The following is a 22,700-nucleotide window of genomic DNA, read 5'->3' as shown; positions in this document are numbered from 1 at the left end:
TTAATTGATTTTGTGTACATAGATTACCAATCATAAATGCAACAGAACTCATCTACAAACATTAAAATATAAGTTGAGTACATTTCTAAAACTGAGTGTCTTTAATTCAAGTGATATCATTTATTTCTTAGTAAAACTGATTTTATGATAAAGATAGCTTGTCATCGACTTTACACAAAGTAATTGTGGCAATATTTGTTTGAGAATGTAATCGTTTGTAGTTTCTTTGTGTTTTGTATCACATTGGCATTTTTCAGTTGATGATAAATTTAAGATTATTTCCAAATCGTTTAAAAAGTAGTGTTCTGTCTTTCTTCTTAAGGTTGTTTATTTTGGTAGTGACAATAAGTTTACTCATTAGAGATAAATGATTATTTGAGAATATAAGCTCTTACTTTAATATTCTTCAAATATAGTACATTAATATAGTATAAATATGGTATATGGTATACTCGAGTTAATATTATTTTTGTACAAGTCAGATTAGATAAGATTTCTACATCAGAAGCTTGTTTGACTTCACCATATTTCCTTTCTTAATTTCAAGAGAGAAACGGCAGTAGAGGTTCACAAGAAGTTCCAGTCTAATGAGGGAGATCATATCATGCTGATGAATATTTACAAATCTTTTAAGAATGTGAAAGGAAACAAGGTAAAATAAGATTTTAATTTATGTACAGAGTTTTCTTCCAGTTTCTTTGTTTTTGTGTTTCTCTGCATTCCAGCTTATAGAGAATATGTTAGTTTTAACTGGAAATAAGGCTTCTTTAGAATTAGTGTATCCCTAATCACTAATATTTCTTGTAGCCATTCTACAGTTTTTCACTTTTAAGCAGCTCACTAGATACACTAAGTTTAGGTTTTAACAATATCCTGTTACTGATATTCACATGGCATTTACATTTGTTTGTTAACATTTTAGTTGTTTTTTCAGTTTTACATGTGTAACTAAAATATTTCTTCTGTATTGTTTACTTTGCATATTTTTGTATTTTGTTTTTAATTCCTCTTTCAGTATTATTTTGATGCTCACTTATTTGTTTTGTTCTGTTTTTCTCAAACCAGGGTATGATGCATAATGAATACCTTTAATTTTCAAAAGTACAGTGTCATTGTTTCTGGTTTCTGTGTTTAAAGAAAAAGGTTTTTGATGAAACAGAGTTAAGAAATTTATCAACTTTTATGTTTTGGGACACATACTTCTTATTTTTATGTATAATTATATAAAATTGATTCATTGAAGGAGAAGAGAATGAACAAGAATTTAAAAAGAAAGTGAAAGTTATTGTTTTATGAACAAAATATATTTTTGTAGCCTTTTTGTGTGCATGTATGTAGTTGATACACAAGTTTGTTAATACACAATAGGGAAATTTCATTCCTTAATATTATGTACGTTTTATGTAAATAGCTTAAAAACATCAATAAAATGGGATTCTTGAACATCAGTCTTTATTTTTATCAGAAATGGTGTACTGATAACTTTGTCCACCATCGGAATTTACTGATGGCTGTTGAAGTAAGGAAGCAGCTATCTGAGCTCTGTAAACATGTGGGGATCCCACTGAAGTCTTGTGGTCAAGACACAGCACGTGTAAGGTCAGTAAATCTCTTTCAGACAACACAAAAGTTGTACTATTTTAAATTTTAGTTATTTGTGACTGTAGTGGTTAATCCTAAATGTGATTAAATATTTTATGTAAGGTATAATTCTTGTGAAAACTGTACTGTTTTTTTATCTTAACTTTGGTGAATAAAGATACATTGAATAAGATTTCTCTCTTAATTTTAACAGACTTGATGTTTCCTAAGTAACTGGTAAAAACAACTCTTTCAGCTAAGGCTTCATATGTTGCCCCATCTCACTCATTGAGCTTGAGTATTATACAAAGGATGTCATGATTACCTGCATTCAAAAAACAAAATGTAGTTGAAGAAAAACTGTTATAAATTCTTCTTACTGGAGGGCAACTGGTATTAAGTCCTTTGATAAAGAAATGCATTGTTCCTTTTAAACCCCACTAAGAACTATTTTATTTTGTCAGTCTTCATGCATCAAGACTTTAGAATAGTCATGATGTCAAAGTGAAGAAATTCAACCAAGCGCGGGTAAACGGCGGGAGTAACTATGACTCTCTTAAGGTGTCTAATGCTTCGTCATCTTAATAGTGACGGATTGACTCCTTTGGGTAGCCAAATGCTTCGTCATCTTAGTAGTGACGGATTGACTCCTTTGGGTAGCCAAATGCTTCGTCATCTTAGTAGTGACGGATTGACTCCTGTGGGTAGCCAAATGCTTCGTCATATAAATAGTGACGGATTGACTCTCTATAGAGCCATAAAACATTGATACAGTACCGGCCATGGAGGTACCTCCAAGCGGTACGGCTGGATACAGGGTCTCCTGTAACTGAATCCTCCACACGTGAAGGAGAACACTAAAAACATGTACGATGGGCTCGCCGACCATCATACGTCCAAAGGCAGGGGCAGTCAGCTCCAGACAAAGGAAGGAAAACCTTTCAAACCGTAGCGAGGACTCACCGAATTCGCTAGCTATCTGGGTGCCCGGTAGGAGGTTGCAGCCCTACCCTGTATTAGCATTTTGTAGGGACTGACCTACCCTACATCAGAGCTGGTTGTAATAAATATAGAAAGTTATTTTAATGATAAAAGCTATGGTTTGGCGTTCGTGGGGTGCCAGGGCGACGGCCAAACCCATGCTACTTGGCACCGCCCGGGGATGGTAGCTTCCGAGCGATTCCCCGGCGTCGAGGGAGAGGAAAGCCTAAGATCCTGAATAGAGGTATTGAGTGAAACCTATTCCAACGAGCAGACACATATCCAAGGTGTTTTGTTTGCAACGAGTCAGACTGCTAGGGGAGGCAGATGCCGAACCACTGAGGTGGACGGCCTAAGTTATGAATCCTCTGAGAATGAGGAAATAGAGTCTTTAGACAGCCGAACCACAGAGGTGGACGGCTTAAGTTACAGTCCCACTGCCATCAAGGGACAAAGGACAAATTTACCGAATTGTGACAAGGAATTGACGGAAAGGGTAGGGAGGACAGTATTTGTTAACCTACCCCATAAGAATAAAATTTTGGCTTGTGACCTGTGCCCACTCGAGTTCACTGGTTTTCCTAGATTTGCGGACCATCTAGCAAATATTCATAACTCGGTGGCACAAGCGAGATGTATGTTTTGTGGTAAAGACGATAGCCACCATCATGCTATCGCATGTCATATACCGAAATGTCCCTATCGGCGTTCCGTGGTGTTCGCCAATCAGTCTTCCAGCTTCGGCTGCGAAGTCTGCGGCCTGAAATTTAAGACCAAATCAGGCGTGTCTCAGCATAAGAGACACAAACATCCAAGGATCCGGAATGCTGAACACATTCAAATGTCTGGAGTTCGGACGCCGTCGGAGCGCCCGCGCCAGGTAGTCTGGTCCGAGGAAGAAGTACGAACCCTCCGAGAGATGGTAGTAGTATACTCGGGCCAAAAGAACATCAATGTTCTCTGTGCAGAACATCTACCAGGCAAGACTCCAAAACAGATCTCTGACAAACGCCGAGATCTCAATAAACAAAAACCGCCCGTCTGCACTGCTTCACACACCATCAAGAGTCGTGGAGATCCTGCTGTCGTCGTTCAGCACGAGGAGCTCGACTGGGAAGGGATTAGTATCCCCGACCGGAGTTCTAAGTTCTGTTCGTACATATGTCAGCTGAGAGATCAGAATGGACTCGACGAAGCAACCTGGCAGGAGGTCGAAGTTGTGACCAAAACATGGGTTGACGAGATCGCCCATGCTCAGACAGCATGGAGAAACGAGAGAACTTCGACGCAGGCTCTTAAAGTCATTAATCCTGCTCGAAGGCCATACAAGAGGCGGTTCCACAGGGTAGAACGCTTTAAAAGGTTCCAGAAAATGTTCGATTTCGAACGAAAACGCCTAGCTGAGGAGATATTAGATGGCCGGGATGCTGTCAGATGTCCACTCAGTAAAGATCAGGTGAAATACCATTACGATCAGGTCTACGGTGTTGCTAATAATAACGTCAATTTTGACGGCTGTCCATTTCCACCCAGGGCAGACAACACCAATATTCTGGAACCAATAACATCATCCGAAGTGAGTCAGGCACTTCGAGGCATGAAGAGAGGGGCTCCCGGTCCCGATATGATCACTCTTCCTTTCTTACTCTACCGCCTTAAGTATGGTATCGACGCCTCCTTGGCAAGTCTGTATAACATCTGGTTATTCACAGGCCGCATTCCCGAATGCATGAAGGTCAATAAGTCGGTGCTCCTTCCGAAAGGATCGAGTAATCTGCACGAGGTCAAAAACTGGAGACCTATTACGATATCCTCTATCGTGCTTAGGTTATATTCCAGGATTATGGCCCGTCGCCTCGAGCAGGCCGTGCAGATAAATCCCAGACAGCGTGGTTTTATTCCTCAAGCGGGTTGCAGAGACAACATCTTTCTGCTCCGTTCCATCATGAGGAAAGCCAAGCGACATGGGACTCTGGCTATGGCCTTTTTTAGACCTGTGTAAAGCCTTTGATACGGTTGGCCACCAACATCTTCTAGGCAGCCTTGCCAGATTTCATGTCCACCCACATTTCGTCCGACTTGTGGGTGCATGTACCAAGATGGTGTAACGACTTTTAGGGTTGGTATCGAGAATACCAAACCTATTCGCCTCCTCAGAGGCGTTAAACAAGGGGATCCCATGTCTCCTATTTTGTTTAACATTGCCCTGGATCCTCTCATCCGTAAGATCGAAGAGGTTGGCCGAGGCATATCGCTAAACAAGAAGCTGGATCCAGTTTCTACTTTGGCGTATGCTGATGATATGGAAGTGCTGGCGAAAGATCATGCTAGCTTACAGGACACGTTGAACACGGTGAACGACTACTGTTTGGGTAACGGCCTCTCACTGAACATCTCGAAGAGTGCCGGAATGCTGATTAGGGGGTCCAGTAAGACCTTTACCGTCAATAATTGTTCTCCATGGACAGTTAATGGCGAAGGACTCCCGATGATCGGACCCGAACAATCCTACCGTTATCTAGGGGCCAATGTCTGTCCATGGACCGGGGTGTACAGCGAGCCTGTACTTCCTCTCCTCGAGAAGTGGATAGATAACATCTCGAGGGTACCGCTAAAACCACACCAACGGGTTGAGATTCTCAACCGATTTGCGGTGCCCCGGCTCCTTTACCAACTCGAATTGGGAGCATCGAGTGGTAAGTTATTAAAAGAATTGGACACTTTAATTAAAAAGGCCGTGAAGACCTGGTGTCATCTTCCGCCTTGTACGACCGACGGGTTACTTTATTCCCGTTACAAAGACAGTGGCCTAGCACTTGTCAAGTTGGAATGTCTAGTTCCAACTCTTAAGATCAAGACAGGATTAAGGCATGTCCATTCATCGGACAAAACAATTAGATATCTAGCCCAAACTGATAACGTACTCAATAACATCCAAGGAATTGCCTTAAAGGCGGGACTTCCGATCCCAAAGCCCGAACAGACTTCCGGAACATATCATTCTAATTGGAGGGATATGGAAAGGAAGCGCTGGGAAGGTCTTGCCCTGCAAGGGCACGGTGTAAGTCTCTTCAAAGGTTCAAGATCTGCCAACCACTGGTTACCTAAACCGGTGGGTATGAAGGACCACCACTGGGTGAAGTGTCTTGCTATGAGGGCAAATGTATATCCCACAAGGGAAGCCCTCAGTCGAGGGAACTTGAGTACTAGTAAAGAAGTTGCGAAATGCCGGGGTTGCTCTGCCCCGAGAGAGACCATATGTCATCTAAGTGGTCAATGTCATAAATTAAAATCTATGAGGACACGGCGTCACAACAAGATCTGTGACCATCTAGTTAAAGAGTGTGTAAGTAAAGGGTGGAAAGTACTCGTAGAACCCACCATTGAGACAGGCAATGGTGAGCGTCGGAGACCGGATCTGATCTTCCATCGTGAGGAAAAAGCGGTGGTTGTTGATGTGACGGTCCGATACAAACTCATGTATAGCTCCCTCGAGGAAGCGTATAAGTCCAAGGTCGCCCGCTATGAAGAGCTCGCACCACAAATTAAAGATCTAACTGGTGCAACTTCTATTGTTTTCCACGGATTACCAATTGGTGCCCGCGGTGCCTGGTATCCGAGAAACACGGAAGTACTGGCGGACCTTGATATAAGATCCAAATATTTCGAAGAGTTCTTGTGCCGACGTGCGATGCTTTACACCCTAGATGTATTGTGGAAGGCGAACAATGAGAACAACCTCGCCTGGTAAGTCAATTACCGCTCACAATACATGACGATATTTAAACAGCCTCTTGTCGTTAGAACAATGTAGGTAAAAATTGTGCAAATGAATTGATTCTTTATGCGTCTCCACTATCGGCATCTGTCGATATCGTCGACCCTGACGTAAAATTGGGTAATTGTATAATATCGATAGCCAAATGCCTCGTCATCTAATTAGTGACGCGCATGAATGGATTAACGAGATTCCCACTGTCCCTATCTATTATGTAGCGAAACCACAGCCAAGGGAACGGGCTTGGAGAACAGGGCAGACAACACCAGTATTCTCGAACCAATAACATCATCCGAAGTGAGTAAAGCACTTCGAGGCATGAAGAGAGGGCCCCCCGGTCCCGATAAGATCACTCTTCCTTTCTTACTCTACCGCCTTAAGTATGGTATCGACGCCTCCTTGGCAAGTCTGTATAACATCTGGTTATTCACGGGTCGCATTCCTAAATGCATGAAGGTCAATAAGTCGGTGCTCCTTCCGAAAGGATCGAGTAATCTGCACGAGGTCAAAAACTGGAGACCTATTACGATATCCTCTATCGTGCTTAGGTTATATTCCAGGATTATGGCCCGTCGCCTCGAGCAGGCCGTGCAGATAAATCCCAGACAGCGTGGTTTTATTCCTCAAGCGGGTTGCAGAGACAACATCTTTCTGCTCCGTTCCATCATGAGGAAGGCCAAGCAACATGGGACTCTGGCTATGGCCTTTTTAGACCTGTGTAAAGCCTTTGATACAGTTGGTCACCACCATCTACTAGCCAGCCTCGCCAGGTTTCATGTCCACCCACATTTCGTCCGACTTGTGGGGGATATGTATCAAGATGGTGTCACGTCGTTTAGGGTTGGTATCGAGAATACCGAACCTATTCGCCTCCTTAGAGGCGTTAAACAAGGGGACCCCATGTCTCCTATTTTGTTCAACATTTCCTTGGATCCTCTCATCCGTAAGATCGAAGAGGTTGGCCGAGGCATATCGCTAAACAGGAAGCTTGATCTAGTTTCTACTTTGGCGTATGCTGATGATATGGCAGTGCTGGCAAAAGACCATGCCAGCTTACAGGAAATGTTGAACACGGTGAACGACTACTGTTTGGGTAACGGTCTCTCACTGAACATCTCGAAGAGTGCGGGAATGATGATTAAGGGGTCCAGTAAGACCTTTACCGTCAATAATTGTTCTCCTTGGATAGTTAATGGCGAAGGACTCCCGCTGATCGGACCCGAACAATCGTACCGTTACCTAGGGGCCAATGTCTGTCCATGGACCGGGGTGTACAGCGAGCCTGTACTTCCTCTCCTCGAGAAGTGGATAGATAATATTTCGGGGGTACCGCTAAAACCACACCAACGCGTTGAGATTCTCAACCGTTTTGCGGTACCCCGGCTCCTTTACCAACTCGAATTGGGAGCATCGAGTGGTAAGTTATTAAAAGAATTGGACACTTTAATTAAAAAGGCCGTGAAGACCTGGTGTCATCTTCCGCCTTGTACGACCGACGGGTTACTTTATTCCCGTTACAAAGACAGTGGCCTAGCACTTGTCAAGTTGGAATGTCTAGTTCCAACTCTTAAGATCAAGACAGGATTAAGGCATGTCCATTCATCGGACAAAACAATTAGATATCTAGCCCAAACTGATAACGTACTCAATAACATCCAAGGAATTGCCTTAAAGGCGGGACTTCCGATCCCAAAGCCCGAACAGACTTCCGGAACATATCATTCTAATTGGAGGGATATGGAAAGGAAGCGCTGGGAAGGTCTTGCCCTGCAAGGGCATGGTGTAAGTCTCTTCAAAGGTTCAAGATCTGCCAACCACTGGTTACCTAAACCCGTGGGAATGAAGGACCACCACTGGGTGAAGTGTCTTGCTTTGAGGGCAAATGTATATCCCACACGGGAAGCCCTCAGTCGAGGGAATTTAAGTACTAATAAAGAAGTTGCGAAATGTCGGGGTTGCTCTGCCCCGAGAGAGACCATAAGTCATCTGAGTGGTCAATGTCCGAGACTAAAGTCAATGAGGACACGGCGTCACAACAAGATCTGTGACCATCTACTTAAAGAATGTGTAAGTAAAGGGTGGAAAGCACTCGTAGAACCTACTATTGAGACAGGCAATGGTGAACGTCGGAGACCGGATCTGATCTTCCATCGTGAGGAAAAAGCGGTGGTTGTTGATGTGACGGTCCGATACGAACTCATGTACAGCTCCCTCGAGGAAGCATATAATTCCAAGGTCGACCGCTATGAAGAACTCGCACCACAAATTAAAGATCTAACTGGTGCAACTTCCGTTGTTTTCGGCCCGGCATGGCCTAGCGCGTAAGGCGTGCGACTCGTAATCCGAGGGTCGAGGGTCGCGGGTTCGCGCCCGCGTCGCGCTAAACATGCTCGCCCTCCCAGCCGTGGGGGTGTATAATGTGACGGTCAATCCCACTATTCGTTGGTAAAAGAGTAGCCCAAGAGTTGGCGGTGGGTGGTGATGACTAGCTGCCTTCCCTCTAGTCTTACACTGCTAAATTAGGGACGGCTAGCACAGATAGCCCTCGAGTAGCTTTGTGCGAAATTCCCAAACAAAAAAAAAACCGTTGTTTTCCACGGTTTACCAATTGGTGCCCGCGGTGCCTGGTATCCGAGAAACACGGAAGTACTGGCGGACCTGGATATAAGATCTAAATATTTCGAAGAGTTCTTGTGCCGACGTACGATGCTTTACACCCTAGATGTGTTGTGGAAGGCGAATAATGAAAAACACCTCGCGTGGTAAGGTAACTTACCGTCCACAACACATGACGAAATTTAAATAGCCTCTTGACGTTAGACAATGTAGGTAGAAGGTGCAAATGAATTGATCTTGATGCGTCTTCACTATCGGCATCCGTCGATATCGTCGACCCTGACGTAAAATTGGGTAAATATATAATATCAATATCGATAGCCAAATGCCTCGTCATCTAATTAGTGACGCGCATGAATGGATTAACGAGATTCCCACTGTCCCTATCTATTATGTAGCGAAACCATAGCCAAGGGAACGGGCTTGGAGAAATCAGCGGGTTTGTAACTAAAAATATGAGTTTGTCTATACATTTGCACATTTTAAGTTTTTGCACTATAACTTTTGATGCAGCATGTGTGTCTTCAGAAAATTTGGTAGACTTTTAGTAAAGGTTACACTTATTGCTCCTTTTCTTTTTTATGCTACTACAATTTTACAAGTGCACTAAGGATATTATTTACTTCTGTCTTTATAATATAAGACACTAAAATTTCAGTTTAACCATAAAGCCATATTTTAAACCACTAAGAAAAAGTTATCTGTGTATATTTTCCTCAGAAGCATAACTATCAAAACTTACTTTCATTATTATTATATGACCTGCAGCATTTCAACTTTGGCAACCCGAGCATTGGTCTGATTTTTTTTTTGCTTGCTCCAATCTTTTATACCCCAATCTTTTTAAATTCCTTTGGCAATATTTGTCTTGTGACACTCTCCATTTATGTCAATGTTACCCTCTATCTTGGTACTGTATATAAGCACCTCATTCACATAATTTTACCACTTTTTCTCAACAAAGTATTTAGACATAGATTTCTCTACAGTAGTTTTTGAGGTTTTTTGCAGTTGCCATTGAATCTACTTCTTCCTTAATGGTTTAAAGGTCTGAAGGTGATTATTTAGTTTTCATCCTTCACCTGATATTGCTGTTCATGCTGGGAGATTTACTGCTCAGTTATGTGATGAGATAGCCATGCCATGAGATAGTGATGGCCTGCCACCACCAGGACAATGCATATTTAGATTTCCAAAGACTTGATCCTCTTTTTGATATTTCAGGTTCCAGACTGAAACCTGTGATCATTTTGAACATATCAGTTTTCTCAGATTTGTTTGACCCTCACTTCTGTTCTGAGATATTTATTTTCCATCCATATTTTGTCAGAAGCCTAACAGCATTTCCCACTTAAATTTTAGGATGAACTGTGTCCTTTGCTGAGTTCTGCAGTGGCAAGATTATCAGCTTCTGCTCTTTCTCTGGTCTCATGTCTTGTATGTTGTTGGGACTTATTGGGTATAGATGTCTCAGTGGAAGAAGTTTGTCTACCTGCTATATAGACCTCAATGAGTTACATGAGGCTCCTTTTCTTTGTCTATTAATGTTTGCTGGCATCTCAGAGACATTGGAATCACAAATTTATGTTGCCTGTTTGCTTTCTTCATTATCATTCTTGAAGGTGCAAATCTTCATAATTCATTCCAACAAATCTACAATGGTCACTTGTATTTCCCATCAAAGAAGCACATGTTCTCAAGACCTATGTTTTTGAACTTTGCATATCCTCTACTAGGCTCACTTCCATTAAATCAGCTTCCTAGTTTGCTATGTTTGACTGGTGATGAATTTAATAGATCATCTGTCTTGACCCAACATAACGGATGCTCCATTGCAAGGCTTTCTGGTGGACTTATTCTCAGTTTGGGACCCTGATAATTGATACAATTGCCACTTATTGGAACTCTCAACTACAGGCATTTTGATCCCTGGTGCCTTTGGCAATAGATTCATTCAGTCAAAACCAGATGGGATTCCACCTCTGTGCCTTTCCTCAATTTGTCTGACACCCAGAGTTCTGGCTGTGGTTCAAGACACTACTTGTCAAGTACTATTGGTGGCACCATATTGTTCAGCCCAACCAGTGTCTTCAACCATTTTGCTATGGGCTCAGTATAATATATAAGAGTTAGTCTATACATTTGCACATTTTAAGTTTTTGCACTATAACTTTTGATGCAGCATGTGTATCTTCAGAAAATTTGGTAGACTTTTAGTAAAGGTTACAAGTACTTTGCATAAAAAAAAATCGGATTTTTCAACAAAATACTTTTACTAAAGATATTTTTGTGAAAATATAGTTTGTTTTATTACCAGTCTAAGTGCAAAATGATTTCATGTTATGATTAAAGAATTATTCTTTGTCCCAAAAATCTCAAAAATTTGCAAAATCTCTAAAATCTCTTAGATACATTTGAAATGTATGTTTTAAGTAAGGCTTTTATATTTTGTTAATTTCTGTACTTTAACTATGTGGAGTCTGTCACTTGACCAACCTCATAGTCATCTTACAAAATAAGAAATAAATATAAATTATGCTTTTTTTCATGCTAGAATAACTATGTATTATAACACAAATGTACAACTGTTTAGTCTAAGTAACTTAAATCTCATAATGCCATATACATTTACATATATATTTATTACTTTTTACCATACTGACCTTCCAGTCGTGCCTAGCTAACATTACATAAATTGCATTGAAACAATGCACATGCACTCTTGTTTACATATCCAGTAGTATAAAACTGATCTTTAGTCTCCCGTGTCTTGGCTGTATTTTGTAATATACATTCACATTTCAATTATTATACATTATTATGTATATAGGTTATTGCTATTTAGAAATAAATTGTTAGACTTATTTTTCTTAAAATATAGAACAATAAATTTAGAACTAAAGCATACAATTATCTCCTCTCTTTATAATCTTTGTACTTGTTTACTTATGGACATAGGTTGCTAAGCCTTTTAAAATTTAGCAAATGCAGGATATCAAACACATTTGTTTTAGGCTTTTTATATATACAGTTGAATAACCAAAAAAAAAAAATAACTACACTGATACCATAGAATTACACTACAATTTATTAAGTTCAATAACTAAGATGTATTTAGATTTAGAAAGATATGAAACTTTGAGCATACTAAAGGCACAACTTACCTCGTTGAAATCTTGGATTGAAAGAATGTGATAGTCTTTTCAAAGATTAAAATGGGTGAGAAAACCACTCTGGGGACATTCTAAACTGTTGATTGGTTATTCACATGTTATATGCTGAAGTAAGTGTATATAAGGGGCTGTTTCCAAAAATAGAAAAAGCTAAACAGGGCTACTAGGTTTGATTCAGTACATAAGCCATATCTCAGCAAAATCAAAAGGTATGAGGTTCTTATTTTTTCATTCTAGCTTGATAATATTAGTAATTTGAGTTCCTAATTTCTATGAAACTACAGACTTAGATTTTGACATCATAAACCATTATTCTAGTATTCTACACTTACACATTCCCAATCTTAAAGTTCACATAAGCAAGTTATGTAGTCTTGCATACAGCATCAGGGTTTACCTTTTAAAGTTGCATTGTATTTGCCTCAATCTATTTTTAGACCCATAATGTTTATTTATTAATGTAAATGAGACATTTATTGCCAACTCTGTGTCACAAGGAAATTGAACCCAGTTCATCCAAGTATGTTCATCATATATTGTTTTTTTTTTTTACAAAGGTCTAGCTTTATCTGCTATCACTTTATGTAAGGCAGCTTTATTAACTACTTTTAGATATTCCACATTGGAAGGTATTTAAATCTTCAGTGCTATCTGACCTTCTCAAATCCTTCAGAATCTTTCATCCTAAATGGCCTTTTCAATTACCCATAAGAGATATTACAATAGTATTACATGCTTTATCTTGACAACCATTTAAGTCTTTAGCTTTGTGTTTCACGTTTCTCTTAAAGGGTAATTTTTGTTGCTGGCACTTTGACATATATGCACAAAATTGTCACCCTATTAATGTCCTGCTATACCCTAATAGGCCCTTTCTTCCTAAAACATTAGCAGTCGTTGGAGAGAAATATATATGTAAAAACAGCTCGTTTGGGTTGAGAAAAATTTTACATAGAGGATCAAACAACGTTTCGACCTTTTGAAACATTGTTCGCTCCTCTATGTAAAATATTTTCTCAACCCAAACGAGCTGTTTTTACATATATATTTCTCTACAAGTGGGTTTTCTTGACGTCACTGAGTTGTTGAAGAGGATAAATCCTTCTCACCAATTCATTTGCCTGTTATTTCTCACTTCTGTGATCAATAAGACTCGGGTTGTTTGTTATTTTTACTGGGCTTCACTCTGTAGATTGTGTTTTCCAGATAGGTGTGCTTTTATCAATCCAATTCTGCACTAGCAACCAATTTATACTTCTCTTTGCAATAGGCTGTGTAGACATGAGGTATTCCATAAGATCTTCTAGGAGCTCATCAGATGGTATTACTATTTTATTCTTGACCAATACTTGTGAACTGTCATGAATAAAGCCAAATGGGACCCTGATCATTGGCTTGAATAAATTAAGGTTGGTTTGATTTTAAAAATTTAGGGAATTTGGTTCACCTATTGCACTGTTTCTTAAGACTCCCCAATGTTCCTTATTCCCCCTCTCCCAGATTCTACTAGTGGAGCGAGGAAGTCCTTACCACACCCAGTTTCCACTCACTAGGATGGTGGAGAAAAGCTATTCCTGCATTCTTTGAGAAGAAGTCCCTGTATGCCTTTTCCTATGTTCATGTTTTTTGACATCATAAACCATTATCCTAGTATTCTACACTTACACATTCCCAATCTTAAAGTTTGGATCAAACTTACATGCCCATTTAATTTCTGGGCATGTAAATTTATTAAATGTTTATTAAATGAATAAACAAAATTGTGAGGAAGGACTGCGTTAAAAACAGCAATTCCCAATCTCTGATTAATTATGTTATAACCATAAACTTTTTTAAGCCATAAACCAAAATGCATTAACATGAACTAAAATATGCTGCATATTTTTCAAAAAGGATCCTAGAGTACAAGCTACAATGTGGGATTATAAAATGTATCCTAGGTTTTGGGGGTGACTGCAGAAGTAGGACCCATATTGTGGTGGGGATACACCATCTTATCACTATTTAACCTCCAATTTGCTAGTCTTGCATAAGAAAATTAGAAATTAGGAGAGTGAGATGTGGGTGCTCAAGCCTGCAATGTCCCACATCTATATCACCCTTCACTGCCTGCAGACTGTTGTGGGAAGGAGACCACTCTCCCAACTTAAAATAAGAATAAGAAAAAGATAAACATAAAAAGATGAAAAATAATAAATAAAATAAAAATTAAAAAATGAAAATAAGGTACTACCATTTGGGGGTAAGTAAGATAAAACTTACCTTTTGAAGTTAGCATTCCTGCCCCTAATATGGTAGAGGCACTAATTAACATGGCATCAGCAAAATGTTAGTTTACTGTGACTGTTGTGCTTTAATATTTGTCTTAAGGTGTACATCTGCGTAATGTAGTGCCAAATTCTTAATGACCATATTTTTAACTAAAAATAATTTTTAGTAGAATTTCTGATGTTACTTTCTTTGTATTTATTACAGAATTAATTTAAAAATTTTATGTAAAATTTCTTTATTAAATCCATTAATTATTAATTTTCATATCAGTATATTAGCATTATTAATAAAATATTGTAATTTGTTACAACCATTAGCTATCTATTATATGCTTAATAATGTTTTAGGCATAAAACAGGTTATGAACATAAAATAAACTGTTTATGAGTTTATGCAGGAGCCTACTCATAATACTGGTTCAGCTTTGATGCTCAGCTATCTGGTTGGGTTGTTCATGGCCATTCTTTTAGTCAGTATTGGTGTAAGATATTGTTAATTGAATGTGGGCTGGTCCTATTCTGGGCCCTTGGTTGATCACAGTATTCCACATCCTCTCCATAATTCCAAGGTGAAGTGGAATAGTTATTGCCCACTTGGTTGAGGAGTGAGGATAATGATTTTTGTTCCTTTAGTTGAATTAAGCATCACAATCCTGTCACTCTGAGCCTAGGGTTTTGCCTTTTAGACTTCTTCAATAGGAAGAAAATGTTTGTTTGCTTTACTGTTGCTAACTTTCTTGTTATGATTTTGGTGGATTTTGAATGCATCTCTCTATGGCTACACATTGGGATCCAGAAAAATATTATATTGCAATCCACTAACATAAGTTATAGGGACTAAGACCTCTTAATTCCAACCCCAGGTTGTGGAACATTGGCTATCTGGTTGGATCTGGCTTGTGGTGATGATTACTCATGTATAATTCCACCCTTGATACAGGAGCTATGTTCAGGGTGAAGAACATACCTGTTCTGAATTTGGTGAGGTTCCTTCACTCAGGTACCACTCTTATCTTGGTATACCTTTAATCTGTGTAGGTGCTTTCTGTATGGACAATGCCCTCACCAGGGAGGGTCTCAACCTTCTCAATGTGGGTTTCTAGCTATGTTGTCAATAAATGGTAAGTATGTTTAGGAAATTAACATTTCCATAAATTGAAAATGTTTTTACAGTAATACTTCTTGTTGCTGACACTCTTCCACCCTTCCTCCCACTAAGAGTCAGCTGGAATGGAATCAGTCTTGAACAAGTGATAACATTGTCTGAATGAGTGCTAGGATAGATAGCATGTTGATGCAGGTAGAGAATATCATGAGATAAATATTACCAAGGGCAATTGGTTGGATGTATAAAAAACTGGAACAAGTGAGAAAAAATCAGAACAATACTTAGATGGGCAAATTTGAAACCCTGGTAGGTGAGTAATACCTATAAGTGTCAGTGGAGATATCTATTATTAGAAATATATGTTCACTTTAGAAAAATGTTAACTTATGAGTGCAATATAGTGTACAGTATTTATCTAACATGTCTTCATACTAGTAATGTCACAGTTTTTGTATTTTGCTGATCAGAAAAGTAAATACAGAAATATTAATATTTTTAAAACTTCTCTCTAAAATCAGTGTATTTACAGAAAGCAAATAAAAGCAGTTAATATTCAATGTAGTGCATTACAAATACTATACGGTTACTCATAGTGAAGTGTGTCACTCTAAACTGTTCCTAACTGACACAGTTAATTATGATATTTTATTACAAAGGAAGTTGTAAATGGCTATGTTTTATGATGTATACAACATGTGTAAATTTGCTATGTGGCTACAGATGTTTTGTGGGAAACTTTGATGATGAGTTAAAAATAACTTTATTTCTTGATACCCTTTTTGCATACAGCTACTCAATTTACATATTTCTATAACTGTTTTAGAAGTTAATGCTTTTTCAGGTTTATAAAACTAGTTTGTTGATTTTAAATTTTGTTGCTGTTAAATATCTAAGAAACTATGGAATAAGAATATTATCTATGCAGAAAGAGTAGTTTCTATATAAACAGCAAGAAAAGATAGGAAACTTGTGGTAAAAACACCAGGTTATGAACATTTCTGAAAACATGATCACTGCATAATTAGTGACTGATATGTTTTACTAAAACAGTGGAAAAATAAACAAGTTTAAATGTCCTTACCTTCTTTTGGAAATTTTGTTAATGTTGAGTTTACTGTAACACTTATTCTTTCTATGGTGCATGAATTTTTGTTAGATTTATTTCCCCACATATTTCTAATTGAAGTCAAATCATTTTTTGTATTTGATTTTTTTTCTTAAGGAAATGTCTTGCATATGGATTATTCTTGAATGCTGCAGAGCTTCAAAGAGAAGGAGGCTATAACACAGTAAGACCACATATACCCAGACTGTATGTAGTAAAGTGGTTCATTGTGACAGAATAATGCACATTTTCATGCTGTACTTTAATTCTATGAATAAACTATTATACAAAATTATTGTTATTGTGTGTTAAAAATATAATTAGTAAAAAAAGAAATTAAAGTTGTTTTCTAAATACTACGAGTTTTTGTTTTTAGTCTTGTTAAGTCATGATTATCAGTATTTTTAGTAAACAAGGTTTTTTTCTTTTATTTATGTTGATTACATGACTTGTGCTACCGACAAGTCACGGTTTTGTTAATCTACTAGTAGTTTAGTTCCTAATTATGAAGGACATTCTTTTTTTCAGCAATCAAAATGATCTTTAGTTTCTAGAAACTATTGTACCAACTGAAGAATCCTTAATCTCTAGTTGAAGGAACGAAACTTGTATTTAAAATAAGTTTTAGTTTTACATTTTTTGGTTTACAATTTAAGTCTCAATGCTAGGCTCAAGAAGCGATATTACAGAACCAAAAAGAAATGTCACAGTGCATCAAGACACTTGGTAATGTGTCCTGCCACCACAAAACAACCTGCAGGACACACTACCATGTTATTAACAGGATAGTGTAGTAATTTTCCACCTTCTCTCAGATTATGGTAATCTGAACTGTCACATTCTAATATTTTATTTCGTTTTGAAAACTGCCATTCGTAGAGTAGTAAAAAAAATTTTGTATATATTTTACATTTTTTGACGTTGTTCGAACAGTCATCTACAATCATGAATGATCGTCGTTTTTACTAACCAGAATCGTAATAAATTTCGTACATATCGTCGTTACTTGATACAGTGTTTAAAATTGAATTGCAATTTTTGAAATAGTTTCTGGTTTGTTTTTTTTTCTTTTGTAAACTGCGTTTATAAGGTGATGATAATTTTTGTTTTCTCGCCTAGCTTGATACCCGACAACGAGTGGCTATTCATCCATCATCATGTTTGTTTATGAACAAACCGGCTTACGTCGTGTTCACTGAACTGATACAAACTTCTAAATGCTACATGAGGTAGGTGTTTTGTGTCGGCGTCAGTTTCCGAAAAATTTAGGAGGAAAATAAATGCACACGTGAGTAACTTTAACGGAATTATACTATAGTTCCAGTCCGGTTATTACTGTGACGTGCCCTAGACTCAAAGGTTGTGTTTCATTCATTTCCGGTTGGCACTGGTGTTGCATGGTCGTTAGAGTGACTTAGCTGTAAATCATGGATCCTTTAGTGGATTGACTGGCTCGCTTCCCTCCACCAGTTTAAAATATTAGTCGTTGTGTAGCTATGCCGCGAAAATATCAAACAGTTATGGTGTTGTTTTTTTTAATATTTATATGTATACAGTAGATTAAATCGGAAAATTTTTGTAATGATTCATTATCAGTCTAAAACATAATTATTTGTGTATGTGTATAATAACCATAAATAAAACACATTAACATGAAACAAAATATGCTGCATATTTTTTAAAAAATATCGTTAGCAGCGTATTTTGTTTCATCTTAATGTGTTTTGTTTATGGCTTAAAAATTTACGGTTATTATTTAAGAGGTTGGAATTTGCTGTTTCTAACGCAGTCCTTCTTCATGATTTTGTTTATTCATTTAGCTTCATTTGGATGTAATTATTTAATTTCACTAAAATATATATACATATACACACGCACGATCGATTTATATTTCATTTTTATATGCAAAAACGGCTCGTTTGGGCTGAGAAAACACTTTTACATAGAAGAGCGAACAACGTTTCGACCTTCTTCGGTCATCGTCAGGTTCACAAAGAAAGAGGTAACTGACCGGAAGCCGACCACATGTCTGAAAGGGGTTGTGTAACTGTGTGTCGAAATGTAGAGGGCGGTATTAGATGTTTGAATATATAATTTTATTTATTTTATTTTATGAACACATACTTAATTTTTTCAATCACATTAACTCTATACATTCCAACATCAACTTCACATGTGAACAGGAAGAAAACAATCAAATATCATTTCTTAACCTCAAAATTACAAGAACTGATACACAATTTCAAACAGAAATCCACCGAAAAATCACCCATACTGGTCTATACATTCCTTGGGACTCAGCACATGAAACAAAACAAAAACTCAACATACTAAGAAACCAAATAAACACAGCCATAAAACTATGCTCACCAGATAAAATTAACGATGAATTAGACAAAATAAAACAATACTTCACCAACATCAATAAGTTTCCTCCACAAACCGTAGAAAACATTATACGCACACACCTAGACAGTAAGCAAAATCAACCAACTAAAGTAAATACAGCTCACGAATCAAAAAACCACGAAACCATATACTGCTGTATACCATATATTCCTGACATCAGCAAACAAATAACCAACATTTGGCAAAATTAGTAACAAAATATGACATTCCAATTAATACCAAATTTATTCAAAACCCGGCACAAAACTGAGGTCTATACTATGTAAAACTACACTGACAAACACCACACCAACATTATTTATAAAATACAATGTGATAACTGCCACGACTTCTATATTAGAGAAACAAGTAGAAAAATGGAAACCAGATTCAAAGAACATAAAAAGTCACCTTCACACGTTTTCGAACACTGCAAGTCAAATAAACACAACATAACCATAGAAAACACTCAAATACTAAATAAAGAAACAAACATAAACAAACGCAAAATTAAAGAAGCCTTACTTATACAACAACTTAAACCCAAAATAAACCAATATAAAGGAACGCCTTTATACCTATATTAATAAAATAAAATAAATAAAATTATATATTCAAACATCTAATACCGCCCTCTACATTTCGACACACAGTTACACAACCCCTTTCAGACATGTGGTCGGCTTCTGGTCAGTTACCTCTTTCTTTGTGAACCTGACGATGACCGAAGAAGGTCGAAACGTTGTTCGCTCTTCTATGTAAAAGTGTTTTCTCAACCCAAACGAGCCGTTTTTGCATATAAATTTCTCAACAAGTGGGTTTCTCGTCATCACTGATTATATTTCATTTTATAACTGTTAAACCAACTCAGTTGAAATCACTCTGTTCGGTGATTTGATTTTTTACTTTTACGTTAATCATATTTTGTAGCATCAATGTTTGTTCGTTTAAACAACTGGAATTTTTCGAAAATATTCAGTCAGTTGTTTCTATTCACTGTTTAGTATGAGGGAATCCTCCTATCTTTCACTAAGTGCTCCTTCAAAATTTTTATTACGTATGTTTTGAAGAATGTGGTGAATGATTGGTATGTGTAGTTACTGTAAATGTGTTATTTAAAGTTACCTGTTGTAATATTTATATTGTGATAATTGTTGCTATGTAAGTATTGTAATAGTTAGGGTTACTGTTTATATACTGTGATACTTTAAAGTATAATAGTAACTAATAAAATGTAACAATATTGAATAAGATTGCCTTTTATTTTCAAATTACGTTATAATTTTTTTCCTTCATAAAAGTAATGTAAGTAGAGAAGTGTCATAGGGTAATCAAACTTTTGAGACAAATTTGAGCTAAATGTAACTTTAGTGGTTCAATTCACGCTTCTCAAACTGGGGCTGTTATAGAGGGTGTCTTATAAGAAGTGGTGATCAAATTCAATTATTCGATGAGAGTAGCTCTACAAAAAAGGCGTTGGGTGCTGTTGACTTGTTGCCTTTCCTCTGTTACTCAAAATTAGGAACAGCTAGCGCAAGTACCACCCACTCCCGTGTAGCTGTACTCGAATATCCAAATTAGAGAATATAAATTATTCGTCGAAGTAAATAATTATGTTTTAAAACTTTTTAAATTTCTGTAATAATTCGTGTGTTCATATTGTTTGAAATGTATACATACCAATGGTTTGATTCCCGTGAATTGTTTACTTTTGTTTTTGGTGTTCATACAACTAAACTTTTGACCTATTCACCGTGAGCTGAACAACATCTCGTCCCTACCCGGAACATGCCCGTCGGCGGATCCGTTCAAGGGCGCTATAGTCAGACGTGATGGGCTTGCACAAGGCGAGCCATTGACCCGTTTCTCGTAATCTGTAGTATTTTTCTTAAGGCGAATGAGACACGTTTGTGATGTTTTTTTTTTGGTGTTCTTCGATTTGGGTAGATCGCAACAGATTGCCAGTTTCTTAATCATTAGTTGATTTTGCAGACGTTTCTGTGAATAAAAACATTACATATAACAGCAACAGTATAATTATATAATGAAATTGATATTAGACATCTGCGAAAAGGTGTTTGTTCAAATATCTTTTTTTCGTATCTAAATATTTCGGTAGTAGCGTTCGTCATTAATTGTTCACATAACTGTAGTTATCTATCAGTTAAATTAATCAGTTAAAGCTTTAGATGCATACTACTGGGTTATGTTGTCTGGTGTGTATTCAGCTGATATAAATACGTTTCGTGTGTAATGAGTGTTTTTGATTTAACCTTTTTAAGGGAACTTCTATCTATAACATTGTTTCCAAACAGCAATTAGCCTGTTTCAATACATTGTTTTCTTTATCACAGTATTGGTTTATTTGTTGAAACAGCTGCTGCTCTTTTACTGCCATTACTTACCCGTGTATTGATAATAACAGCTAACTTATTAGAAACAAGTATATCCTTTTTAAGTTCTTTTGATGCACGTAGAATTATAATATTAGGAATACTTTATTCTTTGGCTAAAAAGTTCCAAGGTTAAAAACTAATTTCTAGTTGTTACAATGCCTAATACTAACAGAACATTTCAGTAAGGAACACGTGTGTAACTGCTGGCCTTAGAAATTTGTGTGTTTGAATGGTCGCGTATCCATTTTGGGTGGAATGGACTAGTATTGATAGCTTTTAAATTAAATTAAGTGAATTCACGTACGCGATTATGTGCACCATTGAGACATAAATTTAATGTCTTCTAGTATTTATTAATTGTTTTGTTTTATTGTAGGTATCTTAGCATTGTTGATCCTGATTGGCTTTTAGAAGCTGCTCCAAACTACTTCAGGCAGAAGAGACTGTACAAAGTCAATTAGACAGTAATGATCTTTGTGTTCTTTCTAATATTTTTTATGACTCCTGTGGAAATGCAATTTATAAAGACAAGTAATTTTAATACACAAAATGATTGTCAGTCTTATATTGTGTCATGTATTTTTTCATCATACAATTTGAAATAAAAAGATAAAGTTCTCTATATAAATAGATAGTTTTCTGTTATGATAAAAACTGAATTACCTAATTTGGCCTTTTACCCCTACACTAAGCAAAATTACTAAGCAATCCTTAAGCAAGTTAGTATATTAGTTTCTTCCAAACAACGTTTGGAATCCTATACTAGCATTTTTGGTGTTAGGATTTTATGACCAAAGTCCAACCATAAGCCAGAAATTTTGAAAGATTTAGGTTTTAAGCTCTTTTTCCAGGATTTTTGTAAGGTCTACAGCATTTTGAAAAAGCTGAACAAGGAAACCATTTTTACCATAATTAAGATTTGTGATAAAATATGAGGTAAAAAGAAAACAATCTGAAAAAAACAAAATTACAAGACCTTTAATCATTACAGATCAGTAGGATCAGAACTAAGGTCTCAGTAAAGAATCTTCATGAACTTAAACATTAATTAATGTATACTTTCAAGGAGAAAACCATACAGAACAGTAGAATACTTACAGGGAAATTTTGAAATTGCCCTAAAATAATGATTTCTCAGTGTTTCAAGATATTACAATAAGTTAATGGATGCATAAACTACAAGTCAGAGAACCTCACTGCTTTTAAATCCATTTTGATTACTAGTTATGTGTAGGTGGTATAGAGGATAGAGTAAATTAAGTTTGATATGTGGACAATGAAAATTGTGTTTTTTGAAAAATATA

At 37.1% G+C, this 22,700-nt stretch overlaps 1 protein-coding gene across 8 annotated transcripts in view; it reads left to right on the top strand.

Annotated features, from left to right (window-relative positions):
* ath (ATP-dependent RNA helicase DHX33) overlaps nt 1–22,024 on the top strand; it is a 57,897-nt gene extending 35,873 nt beyond the window's left edge. For all 8 annotated transcript variants that reach the window (XM_076455111.1, XM_076455113.1, XM_076455108.1 and 5 more), the window contains 5 exons: nt 548–652; nt 1,466–1,599; nt 16,730–16,796; nt 17,732–17,841; nt 21,773–22,024. In XM_076455111.1, coding sequence (XP_076311226.1) covers nt 548–652; nt 1,466–1,599; nt 16,730–16,796; nt 17,732–17,841; nt 21,773–21,857 — 501 coding nt within the window. In that variant the 3' untranslated portion in view covers nt 21,858–22,024. The remainder of the gene's footprint in view (nt 1–547; nt 653–1,465; nt 1,600–16,729; nt 16,797–17,731; nt 17,842–21,772) is intronic.
* The last annotated feature ends 676 nt before the right edge of the window (nt 22,025–22,700 follow it).

Source organism: Tachypleus tridentatus, chromosome 9 (assembly GCF_004210375.1).
Source record: "Tachypleus tridentatus isolate NWPU-2018 chromosome 9, ASM421037v1, whole genome shotgun sequence".
NCBI lineage: Eukaryota > Metazoa > Arthropoda > Merostomata > Xiphosura > Limulidae > Tachypleus > Tachypleus tridentatus.
Note: the sequence above shows the minus strand (reverse complement) of the source record. Positions and strands in the feature narration are given on the sequence as shown.